This window comes from Esox lucius, chromosome 14 (assembly GCF_011004845.1).
Source record: "Esox lucius isolate fEsoLuc1 chromosome 14, fEsoLuc1.pri, whole genome shotgun sequence".
Lineage (NCBI taxonomy): Eukaryota > Metazoa > Chordata > Actinopteri > Esociformes > Esocidae > Esox > Esox lucius.
In genome coordinates, this window is record NC_047582.1 from 33,616,574 (window position 1) to 33,644,413 (window position 27,840).

General features: G+C 43.6%; 2 protein-coding genes across 2 annotated transcripts; both read left to right on the forward strand.

Annotated features, from left to right (window-relative positions):
- Positions 1-2,884: 2,884 nt before the first annotated feature.
- On the forward strand, positions 2,885-14,735 carry nfkbie (nuclear factor of kappa light polypeptide gene enhancer in B-cells inhibitor, epsilon). Its single transcript, XM_013137276.4, has 6 exons — positions 2,885-3,662; positions 9,526-9,628; positions 10,547-10,757; positions 11,446-11,534; positions 12,685-12,933; positions 13,779-14,735. Exons 1-6 carry the CDS (start codon positions 3,319-3,321, stop codon positions 13,845-13,847), a joined length of 1,065 nt encoding a protein of 354 aa, XP_012992730.2. The 5' UTR covers positions 2,885-3,318; the 3' UTR covers positions 13,848-14,735.
- A 3,716-nt stretch (positions 14,736-18,451) lies between these two features.
- On the forward strand, positions 18,452-26,432 carry slc35b2 (solute carrier family 35 member B2). Its single transcript, XM_010878382.3, has 4 exons — positions 18,452-18,697; positions 21,320-21,501; positions 21,769-21,929; positions 22,436-26,432. Exons 1-4 carry the CDS (start codon positions 18,678-18,680, stop codon positions 23,366-23,368), a joined length of 1,296 nt encoding a protein of 431 aa, XP_010876684.1. The 5' UTR covers positions 18,452-18,677; the 3' UTR covers positions 23,369-26,432.
- Positions 26,433-27,840: the final 1,408 nt, after the last annotated feature.

Genomic DNA, 27,840 nt, shown 5'->3' on the forward strand with positions numbered 1-27,840 from the left:
GGTGGCTGTCCTAGTGACTGTCCTAGCTTCAAGGTGACTGGCCTAGATTCAAGGCGGCTGTCCTAGTGGCTGTCCTAGCTTCAAGGTGACTGTCCTAGTGACAGTCCTAGCTTCAAGGTGGCTGTCCTAGTGACTGTCCTAGCTTCAAGGTGGCTGTCCTAGTGACAGTCCTAGCTTCAAGGTGGCTGTCCTAGTGACTGTCCTAGCTTCAAGGTGGCTGTCCTAGTGACTGTCCTAGCTTCAAGGTGTCTGTACAAATGGCTGTTCCAGGCAGGATTTCAAAAGCTTTGGGCCAGTAAACAAAAGGTTGCTGGTTTGATTCCATTAGCCACAGGGTAAAAACCTCAGTGGTTCTGCCCCTGAGAAAGACAGTTAACCCTAATTGCTCCCAGGTTGTTCCTGTAAAAATAATGTGTTCTTAGCAAACTTACCTGTTAAATCATGGTGACAATATCGGAAGCTGGTTGGGGTGCAAGGTTCAACCAGCAAGGTTCAATGTATTATTATTACCCTTCAACATAATGTGGATCCAATTGGACAGTACACTCCTAAATTAGAGGATTAAAGAAGCCACTCACTGGATGAGATTTGGTCCTCATTTTGGGTCTTTGGCTTCGGTACTTCCTCAGAGGACGTCACTAACTCCCAAAGCTGAAGAATATTCTATAACATGGTTATGTCCGCCCTCTGGTGGTATTAATGATATCAGGCTTAATTTAAAATGAGAAAGTGGTTTGTGGCCGAAGTCTGACTCGAATGGTGTGTCAATGTGGCAAATTTTAGTCTGAGTACATCCAAGGTTAAAGCATAGATGAAATACTATTTCATATAAATAAGCGTTTCCAATTGACCAAACTGATTTGTCGGCGTTAAGATAGTGCACCTAAATCAAGTGCACATCTTAGGAAGGCTTGGGGGTAAGACGTCATGCTTGTGAATATCCTAATTGCCACCCAGCAAAATTATTTTACATTTAGGCTTGAGTGTATTTGGATGTATTTTACACTTTGTTGAGGTGAACATTTGAGTATGATGCTTGTATGGATGTCATACCGAATATATGTTTCTGTAATATTCAACAATCCATTGAATTACAGCTCAAAACAAGTTTTAGTACAGCCTCTGATGTCTTTATGTTAGCCAATGCTACAAGCTGATACGACTGGCGAGTCGCGTGCTGTCAGCAGTCACTTATCAACCTAAAAATTAGAATGTCTAAATGTTATGCAGCGAAAACAACGACATGTCAAAATCTAAACTAATTAATCACATTGTATGTCCGTTATAATAAATCATATAGGTTTCACAAATATTAATTTCTCAGTTCAGTTACTCAAAGTATTTCTGGTAATAGGTTTCCCAAAAAAACTTTCATTTCACAAATATTAATTTCGATGGATTGAAGTTTTTGAACGTGACCATGGCAGTTGTCATAGCAACGAGACACCGCGAACGGTCTTTTTTGTCGACAAGTGATGACGTCCAACAAAATCATGTCGCATACGGGGTGACGGATAAAGCCCTTTGCGCCAAAAACGCGAATATGACCGTTTAGACACAAGTCACAAATATGCGATTTATATCAGATTCTGTAACACATGAATATGGTTAGATGGTGCATTTACATATCCAATCTAATTAGTGTTTTGTCTGATCAGACAGAAGGAAACAAAAAAATCAAGTCACTTAAAACGAGTGTAGCTGGTCTTCGTGGGCCTAGTTGTGTATATATAGACTATATAGGCTAAACATCTGACAGGAAATGTTCCTTCAAGAACACAAGATCTCTTCCATTTGTTTCTCACTTCCTTAAACTCTCCTATGTAAAACCCCAGAGGGACATTTCAATCAAACCGGAACATGTCAGAAAATATGCCTACATTATGTAAAACCACCAGAGGGGGGTACCTAACAACCATATACATATACAATCCTTTACTATGCTAGCATTGTAAACAAAGTTTGCGTTGATACTCTGGTTTGAAATGATCTAATCAATCACTAATTACTTTGTTTTGTCCACCAAATGACAATGATCAGAAAGTAAAATGCAGCCCAGAAACTGAACAGCATGTACTGCTACAGCTTTTCCTCCAGCTACTGCATAAGCAGTAACTGTGCATGCTGGATTAAGCCTGCAATGGTGGGTAAAATTTCAGTTTTTAATTTGAAACAAATAATTAAGTTACTGTAAACTAATTAAACAAAATAAATTACTAATGAGGGCAAATTATATATGTAGAAAGGACCCTATATTCAGGGGTTATACTGGGATTTGGGAAGTGGGGGAGCCAGTGGAAAACTGCTGACCAGTGGAAGTAGGGGAACTAATTTCCCCCTGGGTCTCATTTAGACCAAAAGTGCAGGGGCTCAGCTCCTGCTGGCTTCCCCCCAATTTAACCTTTGCCATGTAGCAAACAACAAATATTTTAGTTCATAACACACAACAGTTAGGTTTTGTAACTTAAAAAGACAAATAATAATGTCACTTAATTATTTTAAGTATTAAAATGTAAATACTTTCAGCTCAGTTCAGTTACTCAAAGTATTTCTGGTAATAGGTTTCCCAAAAAAACTGCGAGTTAGCTCAATGGATTCCTTTTTACAGTGTGGACAGTTATAGCTGTATAAAACGCAAACGTCATATTGCATAGGCTATTGCAACATTTGAATAGTGGTATTCCGATCGAGTTGAGGTCTGCACTCCCAGAAATGACTCCGTTGTGAATCGGCCTGATGTGATACCCTGCCTTAAAAATCAGACAGTGCACATAGGTAGTTACGTAGGTACTGTAAACTTACACCAGCGAGACGCCACGGGGTTGATGGGTGGTGGTAATGTAAGAGTTTACCACGCCTTTCGGGGATTCCCCATCTCCGCACAAAACAGTTCTTTTCACGTAAGCGCTTCCCGTATCGCGTTTCATTGCTCACATGCTTTCAACTATGCAGGCCGATCTCGGGTTGTAAGGGTTCCAGAGATATTTGGAAGCCTAAGGTTGGTGCAAAATCTCTGGAATGAAATGACAGTTTTTCTGCTAGGGAGGCGTTTATATAATTTATGCAGTGTTGACTGATTGCAAGATGACTTCACCTATTTTTATGTAGGGGAACTTGTTGTTTGTGGGGGGGAAAAATCGCCGGAACCGGTGGCATGAAATTAAGAATTTACCTTTGGTTTCACAAAGGAATAGTGATTTCCTACTCAAGTGTGATACTTTTTTCTTCGAGGTCTGCACTCTCCATTAAGTAACAGGTAGGCCTCTTAGCTTTTCAACCCGTCAAGCCTACCTGGAGTAAGTGCGGGTCACGGCCACCATGGCAAGTAGAGAAGATGCGAAGGGGAAAGTAGATTTGTTGGAGGATACACGTATGGACTCTGGGGTTGAATCCCTCCAAAATTCAATGAAAGATGACCCATTTATCAAAACGGTACGGGATTCGACTTCTGAACCACGTGAAAGCAGGGACAAAGTTTCAATCAACACAGAGGAACGGTTGGATTCTGCTTATGGCTCGTCGTCATTAACTGTTGAGAGTTTGAGTGAGATTATAGGGGACTGCGATATTTCGAAGTGTAAAGAAGATAACAGCCTAGAAAAAACGGAATTTACTGAACATGAAGAAAACCTTCTCACCACCATCAGTGAAGATGGAGACACGTATGTTAATTTGTGTTTTTTAATTAATAAATGTAATTTACCATACATGGCTATATTCTAAACAAGGCAAACGTTTAACTATGCAAAATCTGTGTCTTGGCGCATGCGTGAATGGGTAGTAACATCTGTTGCATTTGGGCCCCCCCATTTTTTGATATGTTAAAACCTGTTGGAAATTCTGAGAAAACCTTGACACATTTTTCAGTATAGAAGTTGTGCCAGTCATAGTGCGATCTCTCCGTGCTATGGCGTTTCACGACTAAAATACGTAGCAGGGGCTATTTTGAGTTTGCAGTTGGGTCATGATTGCTCAAACAACAAGATTATATTGCACAATATGGTGTCTGTTCGACCTTGTGAAAATCATTGCCAAACCCCCATAGGGACAATTGCAGATCCATCCCTGGCATATGACAAAATGTTATGGGTTTTGCTCTTTGGCTTCCCCAATAAAAGGTTTCACCTGGCAACAAAACAAGCGAAGTTTTCTTTGGGATGGTGATGTTTGATGGGTTGACTGGATTTTTGAGTGGGTCAACTATAATAACAACCATTTGTTGTTTTAATTTCTGTATTATTTGCCTTGTTAAGCCAGGACCACGTATGCCTTTTAGGCGTCCTGGGCAAGATTTGGGTGAGATTATTCATATACATATTATTCATTTTTAATTTACTTGCAAATCTAGATGCTTTTTAATATACATTTTCTGCAGTTGTATATATTTTTCCTTGGGATGAAAATAACATTTGATGCTACTATAGGTGTGTGTGTGTGTGTGTGTGTGTGAACATCGCTGTGTACCACGAAACGTGCAGTCGAACAATCCTCGTTAAGAAAGAATAACCAAATGAAAATGTTTTCTTCTGCTCAAAATTAAATCACAGGGATGACAATGCCGTTATCACCGAAAGCCTACCAGACGATAGGTTCGTAAAGGCCTGGGGAATGTTGGGTAATTTCAATTGAACTAGATGGGCATCTTAGTTTAGTTTTAGAGAAGACCTTGCGAGGAATAGATTTCCAAAACGTGTTTGCAACGGTTGTGTCCTCACATTTAGCACCGTGTTCCGTCTTCGGTCAGTTGCATCTAGAATGTCCCAGTCTATTCAGCGATGATAGGCTCCCCATTAACAAGGCGGTGAGATATTGCAAGCCAGTGCACAGCAAGCTACAGCTTTTAATTGCCTTTGACTGACAGATGGGCCTGGGCTGTGCCTCACACTGACTCAGTCTGCCTGGTGGCTGGTCTGTCTGTATTTAGCCCCTCCCCCTCAATAGCTGGCTGTGAAAGATGTCCTCTGTTCCGAAAACAGAGAAGGTAACTGCAAAGTCCTGTAAGGCTGGCAACACTTTGAGAGGTTAAATGAGACTGTTGTGAAATGCATGTCTAATGAACTGCTGCCATGGCGGTAAAGCTCAATTATATTGTCCATAACTGGGGTCTAGTGGCTAGGACAACCCCAAATCAAGCCAACTACCCAGTGTTGTTGTGGTCTCTAAGGCTAGGGAAATTGTCTGTAGCTTTGGCCTGCACATGGCAAAACAAATTCAGCTTTTTCTTTGCACGTTTCATGTTGACCATGTTCCTGGTCATCATGGCATGTGATATCCACTAAGAGTGTCAGTGTGATACTCTCCGACCTTTGAGTGCCGTCCCGGATTTCGCTGGGGATGGATCTCTGTGTGGAGCTTTGACTTAGAAAGCAGAAGTGTAAGATACAGCTGGGAAATTCCCCCGCAGACAAGGCAAGCCACATGTTCACATAGCATGCTACGTTCAACAATACATAGATGAGTGTCCACACATGCAGAGTTTTGTCTTATCAACATGTATTTTGGAATCTTGGTCGATGTTCAGTTGATTGCCATCAGTTGTTCAAATTTATAGTGAGTGTGAGTTGCCAGATCCAGTGATGGAGTGACATTTTTGTCTCCATGAACACATTCTACATCCTTCCCCTCTTTGGGACCGTGATGTGTGAAAGCAAAATCTTGAGTACTAATGTACTAGTTAGCTAACAGCAGAAAGATCCCAGAATGCATTAGCCTACGTCAGTTAAGCCATTTCATTTCCCCCATGGGATTTTTTTTCTACGCAACTGTCATTCAAACTAGGAAGTCCCAACAATGTGTATATAAAACAAACAAACAAAAAAGTTTCCGAAGATGTTGTCAAGAGGGGCAGCTCCAGTCTGCTTTTCAACACAGAGCTAATAACGAATTAGTGTTATTATTTGTCTTTGAGCTAAAGTTTAACCTAATCACTGTTTTCACACCAATCTATTGGCTTTGCAATGAGCGTATCCCAAATTAAACCATATTCCTTTATATAGTGTACTTCATTTGATAGGAGCCCTGGTTTAAAACTAGTGCACTGTGGGTTAGTGTGTGAACAATGTGTTCTGGAAAGCTGTGTCGTAGGTTAAATAAAGCCTGCGGTGGCGTTGTTCCATTTCCTGCATTTGGCTCTTTTGTCTGCTAGAAGTTCCCCTTCAGCCTTTGGGGTTGTATTTCTTGTTGTTGTTCTCCAGTTTGAATGTATGAATCAAATGTGACGACAGTATATATGGGGTGCAGTAAATTACATCATACCATGAATATGGGGTGCAGTAAACTACACCATACAGTGTACATGGGGCACAGTAAATTACAACATCCTGTGTATATGGGGTGCAGTAAATTACATCATACAGTGTTTATGGGGTGCAGTGAACTGTGTTTTTATGTGCGTGTGTGTGTATATATGTGCGTGTGTATGTGTATACAGTGGATATAAAGTCTACACACCCCTGTTAAAATGCCAGGTTCTTGTGATGTAAAAGAATAAGACAAATAAATCATGTCAGAACTTTTTCCATCTTTATTGTGGCCTATAACATGAACAATTCAATTGGAAAACAAACAAATCTTTGAGGAAAAAAATTAAATAAAAACTCACAATAACCTGGTTGCATAAGTGTGCACACCCTTAAACTAATGCTTTGTTGAAGCACCTTTTGATTGTATTACAACACTCAGTCTTTTTGGGTAGGAGTCTATTAGCATGGCACATCTTGACGTGGCAATATTTGCCCACTCTTTTTTGCAAAAGTGCTCCAAATCTGTCAGATTGCGTGGACATCTCGTCTTCAAGATCAGCCCACAGATGTTCAATTGGATTCAGGTCTAGGCTCTGGCTGGCTTCTGTTAAAGCCATGCTTTTGTGGATTTGGATGTGTGCTTTGGGTCGTTGTCGTGCTGAAAGGTGAACTTCCTCTTCAGCTTTCTAACGGACGCCTGAAGATTTTGTGCCAAATTTGGCTGGTATTTGGAACTGTTCATAATTCCCTCCACCCTGACTAAGGCCCCGGTTCCAGCTCAAGGAAAACAGCGCCAAAGCATGATGCCACCACCACTGTGAGTATGGTGTTCATTGGGTGATGTGCAGTGTTGTTTTGGCGCCAAACATACCTTTTGGAATTATGGCCAAAAAGTTCAACCTTGGTTTCATCAGATCATAACACATTTTCCCATGTGCTTTTGGGGTTTTTGCTAACTTCAGCCGGGCTTGGATGTTTTTCTTTGTAAGAAAAGGCTTCCATCTTGACACCCTACCCCATAGCCCATTCATATGAAGAATACAGGAGATTGTTGTCTCTTGTAGTACACAGCCAGTACTTGCCAACAATTCCTGCAGTTCCTTTAATGTTGCTGTAGGCCTGTTGGAAGCCTCCCTGACCAGTTTTCTTCTTGTCTTTTCATCAATTTTGAAGGGACGTCTAGTTGTTGGTAATGTCTTTGTTGTGCCATATTTTCTCCACTTGATGATGACTGTCTTCACTGTGTTCCATTGTATATCTAATGCTTTGGAAATTCCTTTGTACCCTTCTCTTGACTGATGTCTTTCAACAATGAGATCCCTCTGATGCTTTGGAAGCTCTCTGCGGACCATGGCTTTTGCTCTGAGATGCAACTAAAAAAATGTCAGCAAAATCCTATAAGAACAGCTGAACTTTATTTGTGATGGCACATTATTTCTATTTAACATGAGTTTGAATGTGATTGGTTAATTCTGAACAAACCCACATCCCCAGTTATAAGAGGGTGTGCACACTTATGCAACCAGGTATTGTAAGGTTTTAATTTAAAAAAAATCCCCCTCAAAGATTTCAGTTTGTTTTTCAATTGAATTGTTCTCATAGGTCACATTAAGAGTGGAAAAAGTTCTGACATTATTTATCTTGGTCTCATTCTTTTACAAAAAACTGGCATTTTAACAGGGGTGTGTAGACTTATTCACTGTATGCATATATATATACAGCCATGACCCATCTTCAATGCGCTTACTCAGGGAAGGAGGTTGTTGGCCAAGATCTCGCGATACATGGCCCCATCCATCCTCCCCTCAATACGGTGCAGTCGTCCTGTCCCCTTTGCAGAAAAGCATCCCCAAAGAATAATGTTTCCACCTCCATGCTTCACGGTTGGGATGGTGTTCTTGGGGTTGAGACCAAAAAGCAAAATGTTTGCCTCATCAGACCACATGATGGTCATTGGCAAACTTCAGAAGGGCCTGGACACGTGCTGGCTTAAGCAGGGGGACCTTGTGTGCACTGCAGGATTTTAATCCATGACGGCGTAGTGTGTTACTAATGGTTTTCTTTGAGACTGTGGTCCCAGCTCTCTTCAGGTCATTGACCATGTCCTGCCGTGTAGTTCTGGGCTGATCCCTCACCTTCCTCATGATCATTGATCCCCCACGAGGTGAGATCTTACATGGAGCCCCAGACTGAGGGAGATTTACCGTCATCTTGAACTTCTTCCATTTTCTAATAATTGTGCCAACAGTTGTTGCCTTCTCACCAAGCTGCTTGCCTATTGTCCTGTAGCCCATCCCAGCCTTGTGCAGGTCTACAATTTTATCCCTGATGTCCTTACACAGCTCTCTGGTCTTGGCTATTGTGGAGAGGTTGGAGTCTGTTTACAGGTCTGTGAGAGACGGAATTCTTACTGGTTGGTAGGTGATCAAATAATTATGTCGTGCAATATAATGCATACAATGTGATTTTCTGTATTTTTGTTTTAGATTCCGTCTCTCACAGTTGAAGTGTACCTATGATAAAAATTACTGACCTCTACATGCTTTGTAAGTAGGAAAAGCTGCAAAACCGGCAGTGTATCAAATACTTGTTCTCCCCACTGTACATACATTCAAAAGTGCTTGTCAAGTACTGCTTCAACAGAAGCTAAGGGAGATAAATACCTGCTCGAGCATAGTTAGAATGACATCCAGATATACCTGGAAACGCTGCACACCATAAATAGCTACGGGTGGTTGAGTAGGCCCCACATTTGCTTATTGGTTGTGAATGTTGCGCAATACTATCTATTTAAATAGATCCTGTAGATAGTCCTTGAACTACAGTTTGTTCTTCTCAGGATTCGGTAAAATGGGTTGAGATGAATGATGCTTTAGAAGATAATTATTTGAAAAGTGCATGGTGGAATCAAACATCCTCCTGACTGACTTGTCAATTTTTTTTGCATGAAAGTTCCAGTATTGCGCAACATACCACCAATGAGCAAATGCGGGTCCTGCTCAACCCCCCCGTAGCTATTTATGGTGTGCAGCGTTTCCAGGTATATCTGCATGTCATTCTCACCATGCTCGAGCAGGTATTTATCTCCATCATATGATAATTTATGTTTCCAGTCTCTTCCTGTCGCTCACTTTCCAGTTGAACGCAACGCAAGTGCCAGAAAACGAGAGAGAAAACGTTGCTACATCACTGTGGGACCAAAGCTGCCTTATCGCTAATGCTTTTAATTGTCTTTATTAAATATGTAATGTGAAATATTGTTTTGTCACTGTTGCCCTTTTAGGGTCCTGCATTTAGCGGTCATCCACGAAGATGAACACTTTGCCCGCCAGCTAATACAGCTGTTCCCCATAGAAGTCCTGGACATCCAGAACAACTTGTACCAGGTACATTCCTGCCTTTCCCCACTTTCTCAACACGGGCTGTTACTGGGGCTCTCAGACCGAATTAACTATCAACATACTTCCTCTTTGATTACAGTTGCCAAAGTATATGACGAATGAGGAGATAATGTTATTTTTGAAGCGTGTAATTCAAGAGAATTTGAATCCTTCCCCTTTCTCCAGTAGCACATCCTCTGGCAAAGACGCTTGTGTGTGTCGGTGGGTGGGTGTGGTTCCATGGTTATTTCATAAGGGCGCTTAAATGGAAATGGGGAAACCACCGTGCTTCCCATCGTTGTAAAGATAAGTGCATGAGAGAGGACGGGGGAATGTTGCAATGTAACACAGATCCAAGGAGTCTTCTCTGGAACCCTGGAGAGGCAGCGGAAGTTCGCTGGGAGTTTGAGGAATCCTGGCTGGTCAATGAGAAAGCGAGAGAACATTTCTGAGAGCAGTCATGACACAGAGTTCTGCACCGTGACTCACACTAACATAGGCCAGTTCTCACCGCGTTTACGAAAAGCCACGCCAGCTATGGTGGCCCCGGTTATTGTATTAGTCATCATATTCCCCATACACAGTTCAATCAGCAGTTCCACACTGACACGTCTTGGGCCTCTTCACATTTTTAGTCACTTGCCGATCCACGCTGGCTCGTCCTCTGACTCGCTACCCGGCCACGCGTTAGACTTGATCGATTCAATTATGCTCAGGATGACTCACGTTCTCCTACCTAGAGGCTAGTCACTGTACGTAAGAACAGCCCCCCCCCACCACCCCTCCCCACCGGGGTCCCAGACTAGGCTGAAATCACACACACACCCCCCGCCCACTCATCACGCCCCCCCCCCCCCCCCCCCCCCTTTATGTCACGTTTCTCTGGCGACGGAATAAATGGAACTCCTCTGCCTTGGTCTTCAGACGTCGTTGCACCTGGCCACCTACCTGAGCCTGGCGTCGGTGGTGCGGGCCCTGGTGGATGGGGGTGCCAGCCTGGGGCTGCAGGACCAGGAGGGGAACACGCCTCTCCACGTGGCCTGTGAGCAGGGCCGGGCGGAGTGTGCAGCTGAGATGACCCGGGATGTGTCTCCCAGCAAGCTGGCTCCGTTGCTGGAGACTCAGAACTGGAGAGGTGAGAAGGCCTGCCCCCCCCCCTCCCCCCCCCCTCCCAGGGGCCCCTAGTACCTGTGGGTGGAGGGGGGGAAGTTGGCTGGCTGTATGTTTGCACTTTTCTGTCAGGAAATGTACTGCTACGGTATGCTTTAAAGGGCCATCATTAGAAGCCAGCCATTGTAAGAAGCTGCAGACCGAATGGTCTTGAATGTTGCTCGCATGTTGCCTTCTTCTGCGTGTCAGCACGCCTAGCAGGTTTCTGTCTGGTCCTTCTATGTTGTTTGTCCACTGAACAGGGCCGGCTCTTGGCGCCTTGACCACGGCGTACTAGGCCCGTGAAAACGCCCATGTTGTGATGTGTCTCGATACAGTCGCATTTCCTGTTGACTCATTGGCTTCTGCAGTAAGCCGGCATCTGAGCAAGGAGGTTTTTGCTTGGTTTCCTATTGCAGCACTACTCTGTGCGAGACAAGACTGTGGTCTGAATGATTTGTTGTTTCTGTCATGCTGGTGTTTGATGTTCCCAGTTTGGTAAGCTTTCAACATGTGCTCTGTCTTCATGGTTGTAAACAATGGCATGTTTTGTTCCATACGCAGCTCGTGTAATGATTTGCCCCGCTACCTCATTTATGTTCTTTTTATTATGGCAATAACATATAGTCAAATTAATTGAATCTCTCAATCTGAATGTTTTCCTTTTTTCCAAGGTCTCACGTGTCTCCACTTAGCCACTGTGAACAGACAGCATCGTGTGATGAAGCTACTGATGAAGAAAGGTGCAGACCTAAACATCCAGGTTAGTCAGGTGATTCCCCTGGGGTTTATTTAATTTAGACTTCTAAAGTTCTGGTAACTGTCCCTGGTTTTCTGGAATTCCCTGTTGGGATATTCCTGAATACTCAAGGGAATTGGCACAAAATCTGGAATCTTCCAGCTTTTCTAAAAACCTGAATGTTTTGGGAGAGCTACCTGAATCTTTCCACCCATCCTCCAGTGCATCAACTTGCTATGAGTCAAATGGTGTATTATGCTGCCTGACATCATTACATAATTGACCTATCCTACCCCAAACATCATTACATAATTGACCATACCCTACCCCAAACATCATTACATAACTGACCTACCCAGACATCCTAACATAACTGACCTACCCAGACATCCTAACATAACTGACCTACACAGACATCATAACATAACTGACCTACCCTACCCCAAACATCATTACATAATTGACCATACCCTACCCCAAACATCATTACATAACTGACCTACCCAGACATCATAACATAACTGACCTACACAGACATCATAACATAACTGACCTACCCTACCCCAAACATCATTACATAACTGACCATACCCTACCCCAAACATCATTACATAACTGACCTACCCAGACATCATAACATAACTGACCTACCCTACCCCAAACATCATTACATAACTGACCTACCCAGACATCATGACATAACTGACCTACACTGACCCAGACATCATTACATAACTGACCTACCCTGACCCAGACATCATTACATAACTGACCTACCCTGACCCAGACATCATTACATAACTGACCTACCCTGACCCAGACATCATTACATAACTGACCTACCTTGACCCAGACATCATTACATAACTGACCTACCCTGACCCAGACATCATTACATAACTGACCTACCCTGACCCAGACATTGTTGCGCTCTAGCAGCTCATTGTGGAGGCTCTGAGTTCACTCACAGTAGGAGTCCAGAGAGTGAGTCCCTGAAGGAGTCGCTTGATAAGAACCAGAACATGTCGCATGTGATTCGGAAGGAGCTGTCTCCAGTCCGCTTGGAGTTGGTGCGGACAAGCAGGGCCAAGAATTGGATACCGCTGAATTTTGGGAGGAAAAAAACAAGCTTAACGTATTTTCTCCCCTCACCTATCCTTTCTCTGTCCCCCAGGAAGGTACAAGCGGTAAGACTGCTCTGCACCTGGCAGTGGAGCTCCATGACGTTGTGTCTGTGACACAGCTGCTGAGCAAGGGTGCCAACGTGGACGCAACCATGTATAACGGCTGCACACCTCTCCACCTGGCCGTGGGCCGGCAGGACATCGCCATCGCCGACCTGCTGTGCCAGTCAGGGGCTGACAAGATGCTGCGGAACATGGAGGGCGAAACGGCACTGGATCTAGCTGATGGCAAAGAAGATGTGAGTTCTGCAGAAAGGGACAGCCCCCCGATTCCCGTCCATATACACACACACACACACACATACACAGACACACACACACACACACACACGTTTGCAAATTCATATTTGTACTCCACTGAAAGCGCTTTCAGACTCTCTGTTTGAACATGCTTTCCAGTCCAAGTCTAGAAGCTGTAGGCTTCACCCTGGGAATGCTCAGTGTGGTTGAAAAGCAACGCAGACAAATATTCCTTAGTGTCCTCGAACGGTCCAGTGCTGCTGTAGAGTGGGTTTGAATCAGACCCACTGCTCTTTCAGCGAACACACTGTTCTCTGTTTCACTACTTTTTGGTCTAATAAAGTATATCATATTTCACAGTGCCTACAGAAGGTATTCAGATCCCTTTCTCTAAACTTTGTTTTATTTCATTTTAAGAACTCATTGAAAATGTCTGATTGGTTTAATTTGGTTTGAGGTGTTGTGTGTAGAGGAACTGAAGGCCTCAGAATACTTTCTCTGATCTACATAGACCCAAATGTTGCATTTTGTGTGTGCCTGGTGTTCTGTAAGTGGTCATTACTAGAAGACAAGCAAATGGAGAAACAGACGTGAGGCAGAGCTAGAGGTGTTTTTGTAAGTGACACAAAACATGTTTAACTTGTTTTGTTCTTATAGGATTTATCTGTGTGGCAAACCAGCTCTGTCTATTTTCATCTATGTTTCATCTATTTAATGTGACTTGTAGTCTGGTGCTGATGTACATACTATAGGTATTTTGAGAATGTCTGGCTGTCACTGGGAGAAAAATACTTTAGTCGGTTCAGTAGGAGAGAGAACTCACAGATTTATGCTTTTCTTTCAGATCCTTGCTCTGTTTCCCTTTGATGACATCCAGATCCAAGGCAGGTCAGTGGTACGCGTTCCATTCTGAATCTGGACTGGACTGTGTGGACCACCTGAATATATTATTTACCTCTTGAACATACGACGTCTGAACAGGGAGCATTGTCAGAATACTGTACCTTTACTTTGTTTGTGTTTGTAATTGTGTGACAGTGTGGCTGTGATTTTCTTTTCTCATTTTCATACATTTTTTGTCATTGGGTGTAGTAATCATGACTGTAGCGTGTGGGTTGAATTCTATCATGAGTTTGGAGTTGGTCTTTGGAGGTAGTCGTGTATTGATGTCAATTACATATTGGTTAAGTACTTGAGTTGAAGATTACATGATTAAGTCCTTTTTTTTTTTTTTTTTAAATCAAAGAGGTACATAGACTGTTTCTTTTTTCAAATGCTAAGAGTAGTAAATCTTTATTCTACCTTCATTTAGTATTGAAAAGAGATTAATGAGAGGAAAATGTTCAAATAAAATTACAAATTTATCTGTGAAAATATGGGAAATCTACCTCGAACATAAATATATTCACAGGTTATTGTGAAAAATTTGACGTATTCTGAAAAAAGATGTCACCAGATGGCAAAAGAATTAAGGTTGATTTCAGCCCCCAGATTGACATTTGACAGCTTTATGAAATGCAAATCTCTACTTATGAAGAGATGTTTTTTTATGTATTAAATTATCAATTTAATTTCTTGCTTTCAAGTCTCAGTTTATGCTTTTAAAACACTGCCTTGCTGTATGCTTTATTAGAACAGACTCATCATAACAGCTGTATTTAGAACACAGTAATATTTAACCCTCCTGGTTTTGTCTTATCTCTGAAGAATCAGCTTTGAACTTTAGTGAACTGAATCACACTTTTAGATGTTCGGCTTCTAACAGTTTCAAACTCTTTTTGTAATAAAAGGAATACAATCAGTACTGTTGTTTTTTTGCTGGTCACTCAAACATCTGTGGACAGTTTATGTATGTGTCTCTATTTGTAAATGTACATAAAATGTCGGAGCAGGCTGACAAAAAGCATGACACCAGTGATGATATCTTGAATCAAGGTGCACTGGAGAGGCAACAACAAGACAACCCCCAAAAAGGGAATGCTTTTGCAGGTGGTGGCCATAGACAATTGCTTGCATATCCATACTTGCCATTGAAAGGTTTGCTGTGTCTCCCAGTACAGTCTCAAGAACCTGGAGAGATACCGGGAGACGAGCTGTTACACGAGGAGAGCAGGACGGCCGTAAAAAGACATCAAACCAGTAGTAGTACTGGTATCTGCTTTTTTGTGCGAGGAGGAGCACTGCCAGAGCTATATAAAATGACCTCCAGCGGGTTACTGCTGTTTCATGTTTCTAACCAAACCGTCAGAAACCGACATGAGGGTGGCATCGGGGCCTGACATCCTCTAGTGGGACCTGTGCTCACAGCCCAGCACCGTGCAGCTCGATTGGCATTCGCCAGAGAGTCCCAGAATTTGCAGGTCAGCCATTAGCAACCCTGTTCTGATCACAAATGAGAGCAGGTTCACACGGAGCACATGTGACGGACCTGAAAGAGTCTGGAGACGCCGTGGTGAACGTTGTGCTCCCTGCAACATCATCCAGCATGACCGGTTTGGCTGTGGGTCAGTGATGTACTGGGGACGCATGTCCTTGAAGGGTCATAAAGACCTCCACGTGCTAGCCAACGGTACCCTGACTGCTGTTAGGTACCAGGATGAAATCCTCAGACCTTACGCTGGTGCAGTGGGCCCTGGGTTCCTCCTGGTGCAGGACAGTGTCAGGTGGCTAGAGTGCATAGGCAGTTCCTGGATGACGAAGGCATCGATGCCACTGACTGGTCGTCTCGTCAGGAGCATGCCTGTGATTTCCATTGTTTACTTTGACTTTCAGTGTGAGTTTGAATCCAGCCCTCAATTTGTCTGTGATTTTGGTGTCCACTGAACATTGTAACATCACTTTGTTCTCAACAAATTACACAATGTAGAGTAAAGTTTTGAATCTTTAATATATTTCGTTCAGCGAGACCCGATGTGTGATTTATGTGTTCCCTTTGTTTTTTTGAGCAGTGTAATTTCCTGGTACAGCATTTGAGCCCATTTAGACAAGTTGCTCTCTCTTAAGGTCAGGTATTTGGGACTGTTGCACAACAATGACATTGCAATCCACCTTCAACAGCCTTATTCTCATTTCTAGAGGGATTAAAGGTCAACTGGGTGTTTTGTGGTTGTGGCAAAATAATTGGTGGGAGAACATTTAAATATATTAATCCACGTTGATAGGGCTGATCTAGCAGGCTATTGTTCATTCTGCATGAACAGAAAATCCATCCAGTACTTCTTTTTAAACATTGTAGGATGCTCACTCAAAGAGACAAAACCTCCTTGAGGACTACAAACACCCTTATTTCTCAGTTAACTGTCAGCTGCTTTTAGCAAAGTATATCTATTGTTTTTGCTTGATTTGTTCCTGATAACCCCCATTTAGTACAGTGAGTCTGGAAATTCCTCATAGCCAATTCCCTGGTCAGTTTTCCACTCTCGCACAGGCAGCCCATAATGAACATTCTGGCAAAGTCAAGACTGGTGAATAAAAAAGACTTTCAAAGAGGTGATTCATTTATTTTCTTTGTTCATCAGAGGAGTTTTTGTTCTATTTTGGCATGTGTCCTTACACATTTATATGCAACCGTTCAAATTTTGGGGTCACTTGTGTCCTTGTTTTCAAAAGAAAAGCACATTTCCTATACATTAAAATAGCATAAAATTGATCTGACATGTAGACATTGTTAATGTTGGAAATTACTATTGTAGCCGGAAATTGCAGAGTTATAATGAAATATGTACATGGTGTACAGAGGCCTATTATCAGCAAAAATCAGTTCTGCGTTCCAATGGCATGATGTGTTCGCTAATCCAACTTCGTCGTTTAAATAATTTATCATTAAAAACCCTTTTTGCAATTATGTTAGCACAACTTAAAACTGCCGATTAAAAAAGCAATAAAACAGGCCTTCCTTGGACTAGTTGAGTATCTGGAGCATCAGCAACTGTAGGTTCAATTACAGGCACAAAATGACCAGAAACAAATAGCTTCCTTCTGAAACTCATCAGCCTATTCTTGTTCTTAGAAATTATGGCTGTTTCATGTAAGACATTGAAGATCTTGTACAACAATGTGAAGAGCATACTGGCTCTTTACTGAATCAGAAGAAGAGTGGGAGGCCCGGTGTACAACTGAACCAGAAGGCAAATACATGAGTGTCTAGTTTGATGAACAGATGCCTGACAGGTCCTCAACTGGCAGCTTTATTAAATAGTACCCGCAAAACACCAGTCTCAACATCAACAGTGAAGAAGCGACTCTGGGATTCTAGCTTTCTAGACAGAGTTGCAAGGAAAAAGCCATATGTCAGACTGGCCAATGAAAAGAAAAGATTAAGATGGGCAAAAGAACTGATACTGGACAGAAGAAAAAAGTATTATGGACAGACTAATCTAAGTTTGAGACGTTCAGACAACAAAGAAGAACATTTGTGAGACACAGACCAAATAAAGAAATGCTGTAGGAGTGCTTGACGCATCTGTCAAGCATGGTGGAGGCAATGTGCTGGTCTGGGGGTCCTTTGGTGGCGATGATGTGGGAGATTTGTGCAGGGTAAAAGGGATCTTGAAGAAGGAAGGCTATCTCTCCATATTGCGATGTCATGCCATTCCCTGTGGACAGCACTTGATTGGAGACAATTTTGTCCTACAACAGGACAATGACCCAAAGCAGAGCTCCAAATTATTTAGGGAAGAAGCAGTCAGCTGGTATTCTGTCTATAATGGAGTACCCATCAAGCCAATCCAATTTGTGGGAGGTGCTTCAGGAAGCTTGGGGTGAAATTTCTTCAGATTACCTCAACAGATTGACAACTAGAATGCCAAAGGCTTGCAAGGCTGTAATTGCTGCAAATGGAGGATTCTTTGACAAAAGCAAAGTTTCAAGGACACAATTTTAATAAAAAAATCATTATTTCAAACCTTGTCGATTGCTATATTTCCTATTCATTTTGCTATATTCCTTATTCAACCCATTTCATGTATGTTTTCATGGAAAACAAGGACATTTCTATGTGACCCCAGACTTTTGAACATTGGTGTCTATTTATGAATTTAATAGTAAAAAACAAGCAGTTTCTTTTTCCGGATAATTGGGGAGCCATTGAGTTGATTATGCGAACAATATATGCTGAACACTACTGAACCATCATACTTGTATTTGTTCCAACAGAGGGGGGGAGTTATAGTGGGAGTGTTCATGGAGCAATGTCTGACTTACAGCCTGAATCATGATATGCCTGAACATGCTGTATTTTGCTTGGAGAATGTCTTTGTTTTGGACACCAATGCTTGACATAATTGTCAAGTTAACCGCGTGTTGCCTGGCGTCCTTGTATTTAGGTAAATACACCTTACGCGTTCATTTATAATTGACCCTCTTCACTCAAATTTGAACTGCTGTCCTCAATTATTTACATGCAGCCATTCACCATTTGCTGTACTATATTCCAAGTATTCCTCCAGACCTACAGGTGGCAGTGTTAAGAAAGGATTGCAACCTTAGATCATGTTCTGAATCCGGCTTCCCATTTTCCACCAAAGGGGGGGTCTTCCTTGAAGTGAACACAGGCATTTGATAAGTTGTGAAGCCACAGGGTGAGGAAACAGCCTACCCGTAAGAAAATTTCATTTTAATAATAAGGATTTTAACACTTCCTTAATTTGACTCGGTACATGCTGCTTTTCAGCAAGTGTTATGAGTTGTTAGTCGTGTTCGCTAAGCCGGGTTTCGGACCAGAATTAGGGTTAGCGGGAGGAAAATGCCATCTTTTTCATGGAGGTAAGAACACACTGTGCTGATACTGTTACCTGTTATTTTCTATTCAGATTGCATTAATTTTAAACCAAAGTAATTCAGAATGATTCAGCACAACTAGTTGTCAATGGAAACGTGTCCTTTTAAACCGATGTCTAATGCATCAGATGGTATGTTTGTTTTTAAAATATTGCACATAGGCGCAGCTAATTACTCTGATGCAGTTTGCATTGGTCACTGACTAACTTGCTTAGGGTGTCTTGAAATGTAGATAACGTGTATCGTCGGTGAAATCCACATCATAGTTATTCTGGTATGAATTCAGCTCGCTATGTGTTAGGAAACAAAGATGTTAATCTTACCTGTTTTTGTCTACCATTATTGGCCGTTTATCATTGTTGACCGTTATGCCAACAGGTTAGCCAGTTAGCCAATGTCCTAAATGCAGAAATTAAATGACGTAACTAGCCGTAGCCAAATGAATGACACGTCGCAAGGCCAAGACATTATGTACACGTTTCATGTTTAGAGCCCAAGTGTACAATTTGTGGTTGTTTTGAATTGGTGGTTATTCATGTACAGAATTTGCAGTGAGAAAGAATACTATATGGTGAGTTCCTGTTAGGTTAATTAAAACACATATAGACCCAAAGCTTATGAGTCAAAGCCAACATCGGGCTATAGACTCAAGACAACTGTGATGATGCTTATTTCGCCGTCCGCTTCAATTGGAATATCTAAGTTGCCTAGAAAATGGGCATTTCACTCCATACTCTCATTGACATGTGGTCACATGCACGCGTGTCGACCTATAGCGTGAAAGAAAAACGTTCACCTGTCTGTTGCGTTCAAGCTCCCGAAGCAGTCAGTTTTCCTTCGAAGTGGATGTGTATACATCGATATGTGTTTATTTAGTTGCAGTGTGTACATAGTGTTTTCAGTCGTCCTCAAAAGCTCGTGTTATTTTGGCCTAGTCCGTGTGTTATTTAAAGAACAAAGGTGTGTCTCTAATGAAGTCCAGCGAAAGCATCCTGGAAGAAACCTCCATCACACATTCTAGTTTACGTGGTTGTCTCACGTTTTTGTATAATATAAGGTTATTCCAAACTTTCCATTCTTAAACATAGCAACTTTAAGACTCCACAGTTAAAGGGTAGGGTAGCTATGGAATAATACAAATAATTGATCAGAACGAAATATACAATTTATTAATACCCAAAGCGCTTATAAAAGCAATACATGCCTCTTCGCAATTGTTGAACATTCATAACGGCTACCGCAGCGGGACAACTGGCCGAATAAGTAGCCTTTTTTAATTATGCGCCCATTTTCCTGTTCTTCGCCCCCCTGACGTGAATGGCTCCGGCCTGCAGGTCCGTCGGTAGCAGTGCAGAGAGGACTGCATTCTTTAATTTAATGAGCTGGCTACTCTTCCTGTCGCCGTGGCTTGGCAGGTTGGCCCAGGCCTGCACTAGAGGCCCACACAAAGAGCCTCTGTCTGCGCCGGAGCCTGCAAGGCGGGCAGAGAGGTAGGCAGGCTTCTGGGGGATGAGGAGGTAAAGGCCCTCTCTCCCTCCACGTGAATGCTGTGCAATGGCAGCCAGGAAGGGAACAGACCTTTTGGACGGGTGGATCAGGTTCCCCCCCCACCCAAAGACGGCTAACAAACAGGAGATGGATGAGTAATGTCTGATGAAACATGCTAGTGTAGAGAGGTGGTCATGATCCTTTCCCGGGGGATCAGTTGTTTTCATGAATTAGTCGACGTATATTCTGTAGGTAGCACACATGAATCCGCTTATATACCAGCCATTGACAACGCCATTGTGACAACTTCTGGGAGTCACCAAAAACAGTGGTGTGAAGGATCAGTGAACACGACCGGTGAAAAGGGGTTGTGCCACCTGTACTATTACACATGGAACACAAGTCCTGCCCGAATACAGGCTGTACTATTACACATGGAACACAAGTCCTGCCCGAATACAGGCTGTACTATTACACATGGAACACAAGTCCTGCCCGAATACAGGCTGTACTAAAGTATACTGGAATAACATTTTCAGTGTCTTGTCAAAGGTGGAATGTCTGTGTATTTAAAACTGTCACGGCTGGCAGATTTTCAGTAGTTCGGACTGATTGACTGTTCTACTTACTCAGCCTTACATGACTAACCTGCCATGTCTTCGGGTCCCGTGGTTGCCATGGTGCTGTGAGGTTGCTTGGTCGGGCAGCTGTCTATTCTGTAAATATTTGATATTAGAATTGATTAAGTGCAGGTTGCCTTTCTGTGTTTCCTGCCTGTAAGTTTTATGGCGAATCAGCTCTTCCAATTTGGCTGGCCAGCAAGGTTTGTTCTGAAAAGCTCACACCACCCTATGTACCTGGTGGCTCGCCATCACTTAACCTCTGAGGGACTAATACATGACGAGATGACAGCGATAACGTAGCATTAATTATGTTGATAACTCACCATTAAGTGGGACTTCAACAGCAAACCTCATCTCGTACTAACCCTAGTCAACAGACAAGGAGGACTTCTAGTGAGGAGGTGGGGATGCTCAGATACACCTTTAGCGGGCGGCGCATTGAAATCTGTTATAGCAAAGGAGTGTGATTTCTGCTAACGTGTTGGTCTGTCTGAAGGCTCTGGCCCGGCCTGGCGCTGATCCTCCTCCCGTCTACGCTGGCGACGGATGGCGAGTCGCTGCGGCTTCACGACGTTTGGCTGTTCCGATTCTTCCTCAACGTGCTTGGCTACGCCACCATAATCATTCCTGGCTACTTCCTCATTGGCTACTTCAAGAAGATCAACTACCTCGAAACAGGTGTGGATGACCTGCAGATGGGTGATTACGCAGATAATTCCCACAAACGCTCTGACAGGCTCCCTGACACACACACACACACACACACACAAACAAGCTCCCTGACTGAGACACACACACACACACACACACAGAGCACACCTTCCTCTGGGACTACATCTCTCTGCTAGGACTTTGGCTGTCCTTCAAGTTGCTTTAACATGACCGCTGTTCGGTGGCCACTGTGAAGGCTTGTAATGTCTCCCTGTGTTCTCCCTTCCACGGCAGGTCGAGGCATCTGCTATCCTGTCATAAAGGCCTGCGTGTTCGGAAGTGAATCGAAGACGGGCCTCTTGGACGATGCGTCGGTTGCTCCGAAAAACGACGCTGACTCCGGGTCATCGGCCAGGCAAGCCTGCAAACTACTGTTCTGTGCTGCCGGACTTCAGGTAAAACACTTTTATTTCAAGTTAAAAGGGCTTTGTGAATAAAGGGTGCTGGATTTGACTGGGGCACTTTCATCGTATACCAATGCTGCCTGGACATATGGGACAGAACACCCCTGGTGTTGCACAGGGACAGAACACCCCTGGTGTTGCACAGGGACAGAACACCCCTGGTGTTGCACAGGGACAGAACACCCCTGGTGTTGCACAGGGACAGAACACCCCTGGTGTTGCACAGGGACAGAACACCCCTGGTGTTGCACAGGGACAGAACACCCCTGGTGTTGCACAGGGACAGAACACCCCTGGTGTTGCACAGGGACAGAACACCCCTGGTGTTGCACAGGGACAGAACGACAGGGTTTTCCACTGGCTCTTGACAACTAGGCTACCAGCTCAGCAGCAGCTGACAATAAAGCTCTGTGTCTTTAAACAGATGCGGCCACATTTCACCTTTTCACACCTCATGCTGTTCAGTTTCCTCACCCATGCAATCGTGTTGCCGGCAGGCTTCCTATCTGACTTGGGGGGTCCTGCAGGAGAGGGTGATGACGCGGTCGTACGGGGCCTCCACCCCTGAGGAGGAGGGCGAGCGTTTCAAAGACTCCCAGTTCCTGGTGTTCATGAATCGCATCCTGGCCCTGACCGTCTCCGGCGTGTGGTGTCTCCTGTTCAAGCAGCCCCGACACGGCGCTCCCATGTACAAGTACTCGTTCGCCTCTCTCTCCAACGTCCTCAGCAGCTGGTGCCAGTACGAGGCCCTGAAGTACATCAGCTTCCCCACCCAGGTGCTGGCCAAGGCCTCCAAGGTCATCCCCGTTATGCTCATGGGCAAGATCGTGTCGCACAAGAGCTACGAGTACTGGGAGTACCTGACGGCGGCCCTCATCTCCCTGGGCGTCAGCATGTTCCTGTTGACCAGCACGGCCGGGAGACACCCGTCCACGGTCACCACGTTCAGTGGCGTGGTCATCCTGGCCGGCTACGTCGTCTTCGACAGCTTCACGTCCAACTGGCAGGACAACCTGTTCAAGTACAAGATGTCGTCCGTGCAGATGATGTTTGGCGTGAACCTCTTCTCCTGCCTCTTCACCGTGGGCTCTCTGCTGGAGCAGGGCGCCTTCTTCGACTCGCTGGCCTTCATGACGCGCCACACGGAGTTCGCCTTCCACGCCGTGCTGCTGTCCGTGTGCTCGGCGTGCGGCCAGCTCTTCATCTTCTACACCATCGCTCAGTTCGGTGCCGCCGTCTTCACCATCATCATGACACTGCGGCAGGCCATCGCCATCCTGCTCTCCTGCTTCCTGTACGGCCACGCCGTCACCATGGTGGGGGGCTTTGGCGTGGGCGTGGTCTTCCTCGCCCTCTTCCTGCGTGTCTACGCCCGCAGCCGGATGAAGGCGGGACGCAGGACGCCGCAGCCAACGGTGCAGAAGGTCTAGCGGGGGTGGGAAGTGGGAAAATGAACTGCGAGCCGCATTTTCAGTGGCGCGTCTTCTCGTCTGTCTGTCCTGTTTTGCGTTTTATTTCGTGGGTTTCTACTTTGTATAGGTAGAGTGCAGAAAGGGATGTGAGTGACTTCAGGGGTGTTTGACACGAACCGAGGTGGGAGGGATTTTACTAAACAATTCGTCAGTTACGGGTGATTTAATGTCCCACCCCAAAATTACACAGCCGCCCCAAATGCATGCGACATTGGCATGCGGGAACATTAGCAGCAATTTTCTGCCCTCGTTATGTGCTTCTGGAGCCGCAGTCAGAGGGCAGCTGTCGGCCATTATTCTCTCCTCCATAGAGCCCCCAGTCACTGGTGAGGCAACATTGTGAACGTGTCCATTTTGAGAGGCTGAAAAAGGCTCTATAAAATGTACTTTTGTACGGTGAGCAGGTCCGAAGGGAGGTCTTACGAAGGACTATCTTGTGGAAGCTGTGTCCATTGTCCTTTAAATTTGTCTTTAATAGCTGTCTTTCTGGACGGGGCCTCAGAAGAGTGAAGTGTGATGGTTTTCACTGAATTCTGCTTGAGAATTCTTCATTCTGTATGTTAGTTTGGTGTTAAGACAGAGGTATCGTTGGGGGCCTCAGTTTTGGGCTGTGTTTTGATTTAAACCTGTATGCTCCGACCTCAAATTTATGCTCTAAAAATACAGTCGACGTGAATGCTGATACATTCCAAAACACACAGATCAGAACAACACCCCAAGGTCAAAACGCCGCCGCCGCCCCCCCCCCGAGATGATAATAGCTAGTGGGTTAACATTGTGTGTCTTGTGGCTTACAAGAATTGTTAGTGATTGTGACCCAACAGAAGAAATACTCATCCTGCATCCACACAGCCTCAAAAGCAGAAACACAATGGTCACCATGCCTTTGTCAAAACATTAATGTGTGGTGGTTACTCATTTTTCATTGTATATTTTATGTGCAAATGTGAATGGAAAAGTTTATATACACTCTATAGTTAGGTCTACCCATGCAATTAAATAAGTATTTAAGATGGCTATCGTATTTTTTTGAACTAACACATCAACGGTATGTGATGCAAAATAAGGTTTACTGTCAAATGCCTGGAATGGTTGTGACCACCCAAAATGACGTTTGATATATACAAATTGCGGTACAGGTCATGTGGTTAGTGTGCAGCCAGTATCTGGTTGTTTGTTAGAACCCCAGAGGTGGGGAGTAAACAAAATAGTTGTCTGTCGTTGAACAAGGCACCGCCCTTTACTGCTTTAGGTTCACTTTCAATAATGTTTGATTTCTGGGCTGGACCCTGTTTTCTGAGGTCTCAGTGGGAGTGGAGAAAAACAAACAACACACTTCTATTTTACATAGTCACACTTGTAAAAGGTGACACTTTTACTTGTGTAAAACAAGACTAACGCAAGCACCCACTCTGTGACCTTTTGTCTTTGAGTTCACTTCCTGGCAATTGATTGAGCAATCTTGAAAAATTTAAACATTCTTGTGACGATTTGTTCTGCTGACTTTACTGGTGTAAGAAATCGGCGGTTACGTATAGTGGTCAGTTAATGTAGAACGCCTGTCATATCGAGGGAGAAGTTAGCTCAAGTTTATTGGAAAATTGCAGCACAGATGTCATTCGGTAAAGTTCCATTATCTTCTCACTGTAATGTTAGTTTCCAGCCAACCTATGCATTAAGGGCATTTCTACATTGCAAAGATCAGGTTTCCAAGACAGTAACCCCCATGCCAAATGGTCAATGTGAACATTCCTGTGGTTATCAGAGTGCAACTTAGAGAGAGATAATCTAAACAGAGAGGTTTCTGTTGTTCTCATTATCTAGGCACATTCACTTCCCATGAAACGTACATTCACATTGTAATTGTTAATGCTCCGATTCTACACTGGTGATAATCCATACATCATATTTTGGAGTAGGACTAGGAGTGGCTTTGGTTTCACATTATACATTTTAAGATGTATTCAAATTAGGGAACTCAAATGGTAAAAAAAGAAAGTCCATAAATCACAGTTTTAGTCAAATTTGTCCCTACACAAATTATATTCCTTTTAAAAAAACCTGGCCATTTGTAAAACACAACATTATCTTGTTAAATGTTTAACTGTAGACAACGCCAAATTTTCTGTAACACTAACTAGGACCACACCGATGTCAGGAGGAAAAATAACACCACATGAGATTGTCAAACATTGTTATGAAAACACCAACCCTCTTTACTGTTCAGATACCTTCTGTACACACAGACCTACATGGGCCTGCACAGACACTTTCACACCCATGTTGTTTTTCTCACATACACGCAGAATGAAAATAAGCCTTGGTTTATCCTTTTTTCTTTTTCCTGTGCCATCCAAATGTCTACATAACCCTTTTTTACCCAGGTATGTCTTATGTTTACATAAGCGTGGAACTTTGTTTTCGGTGTCTGTTGTCTTAAAGGGGAAAGACGTTCGGCACTCTCTTTATCCGTCCTAGACATGTCAAGCAATGTGTTGTAGGCTTGGTCATCATGGGATGTCATTTTTGTGATGGGTCAAAGGATTTTTTTATCACCTTCAACATTGCCTGGGAGAGTAAACTGGGGGAGAAAGCAATGCCAGCCTTTAAACATTGTTGAGGGATCTTTCTTCTTCAGTTAACTGGAACTTATATACCAATGGTTCGATTCCGACTTGACAATTTTACTCAAAATGTCGACAAGCTGGGGGTAAAAAAAAGTCACAGGAGCATAATCACATGCAGTCGGTGTTCCTTGTAGCGGAGTCCTACATTTTTCTATGGGGGGGGGGTGGCCTATTGGTGTCCGCTCTGTAATACTAATGTTTGAATGGATGGTGATGATGATGATGTCGGTGATGGTTGCCCTCGTAATGGATTGGATGGGCTGTGATGTTTCTGGACAAGCACTCTGGAGGTCTGACAAGGACAATGCAATGTATCTGCTACTTTCTGTTACTTCTCATTATAGTGTTTCATCTATTAGGCTGTATTGACAATAAAAACATTTCATTAATTTAAACACATGAATATAAACACTTATTTATTGTTATTGTGTGTGTGTGTGTGTGTGTGTGTGTGTGTGGGGGGGGGGGGGTAGGAGATATCTCTTTGGGCATGATGTTGGAATCAGGGTTATGTTTACCTTTAGGCATCACATTAGGTTTGGGGTTAGGTTTTTGAGGTTAGATTTAGGGATGGGAAAAATTGATCTCTTGGTTTCATCTCCCCACAAGGATAGAAAAATATTGATGTCCATTGGCTTGTTTTACAAAATGTCACCATCTAAATTTGTGTGCCTCTCCACTAACGCAAAGTGCTCCATTCATTCTGAAGTTCAGTGCTGCCAAAGTCAGCCAGCCCCCTATATGAGCTGGGGAACGGAGACAAGGGCTCAACATTCAACCCCCGGCCAACCTTTCCACTGTCGGGGGAAGTCTGACAGTCACTCCTGGGTTTCACTGTGAGTGTTTGGAAAGGTTTAACTGATGATTACTGTAGTGGTGGAGCTGAACAGATGTGTTACAGTTTTTTCCAACAGCTTACACACGTTTTCAAAAGAACGTCACCTTTTTTCAAAACTCTACACACAATTCCCAAAACTGCGCAGAAAATGCCTCACATCTCCTTCAAAATGTAACACCGCATTCAAAATGCCATAAACGCGTGTCAGAATGAAGCATTTGCATCAAATGGCAAACACTTCTCTCATAGTAGTACATTTTTGGATATACCATGTAAACACTGTTGTTCTGAATCTAAAGCTCTTTGGTCTTTCATAGGCTTACATTTACATTTCAATACAATGTTCTACAGTGAAAGTAATCTTCTGCAAGGGTTGACAAGTACACTGTAAACACCAATGCAATGTAGAGACAGGAAATATTTATGAGGCCAAACATTACTGTTGTATACAGTAGCATACAACAAAACCATAAACATATATAAACCAAAAGTATATTCTACTTCATACAGTAAAGAACAGAATTGTGTATGTGGGGTCCTGGGGGGGCAGTCCAGGAATTGGGAGGGTGGGGGGGTGGGGGGGCTAGTCACCAGTGCTAAGCTATGCTTCATCTCTTCTCCGGGCTGGGTCTGGCCACAATACTTAATCCACATCACAAGATACTTCCCTCGATGTTTGCCAAGAGAAAACATCTCCTAGCATGGCGTATCCAACCTTGGACAGAGGCATCCTCTATGTCCCCACATGCCTCCTCCATTGCCTGGAGAAGTGGCATGCGGGCAGAGGGTTGGCGATCATACACTTTCCAGGGCCAGGCTGAGAAGAATTCCTCTATGGGCTTTAGAAAAGGTGAATATGGGGGTAGGTACAAAACTACTAATTGTGGATGGGTGACAAACCAGTTTTGGACCAGAACAGCCCAGGGAAAACGAACATTGTCCCATATAACCACAAATCTAGCAGG

Coding starts and splice junctions, on each gene's coding strand:
- nfkbie (XM_013137276.4), top strand. CDS start 3,319: ATGGCAAGTAGAGAAGATGCGAAGGGGAAAGTAGATTTGTTGGAGGAT. Junction 11,535..12,684: donor GTGCAGACCTAAACATCCAG/GTTAGTCAGGTG, acceptor TCTGTCCCCCAG/GAAGGTACAAGCGGTAAGAC. Junction 12,934..13,778: donor TAGCTGATGGCAAAGAAGAT/GTGAGTTCTGCA, acceptor CTTTTCTTTCAG/ATCCTTGCTCTGTTTCCCTT.
- slc35b2 (XM_010878382.3), top strand. CDS start 18,678: ATGCCATCTTTTTCATGGAG. Junction 21,502..21,768: donor GATCAACTACCTCGAAACAG/GTGTGGATGACC, acceptor CTTCCACGGCAG/GTCGAGGCATCTGCTATCCT. Junction 21,930..22,435: donor TCTGTGCTGCCGGACTTCAG/GTAAAACACTTT, acceptor TGTTGCCGGCAG/GCTTCCTATCTGACTTGGGG.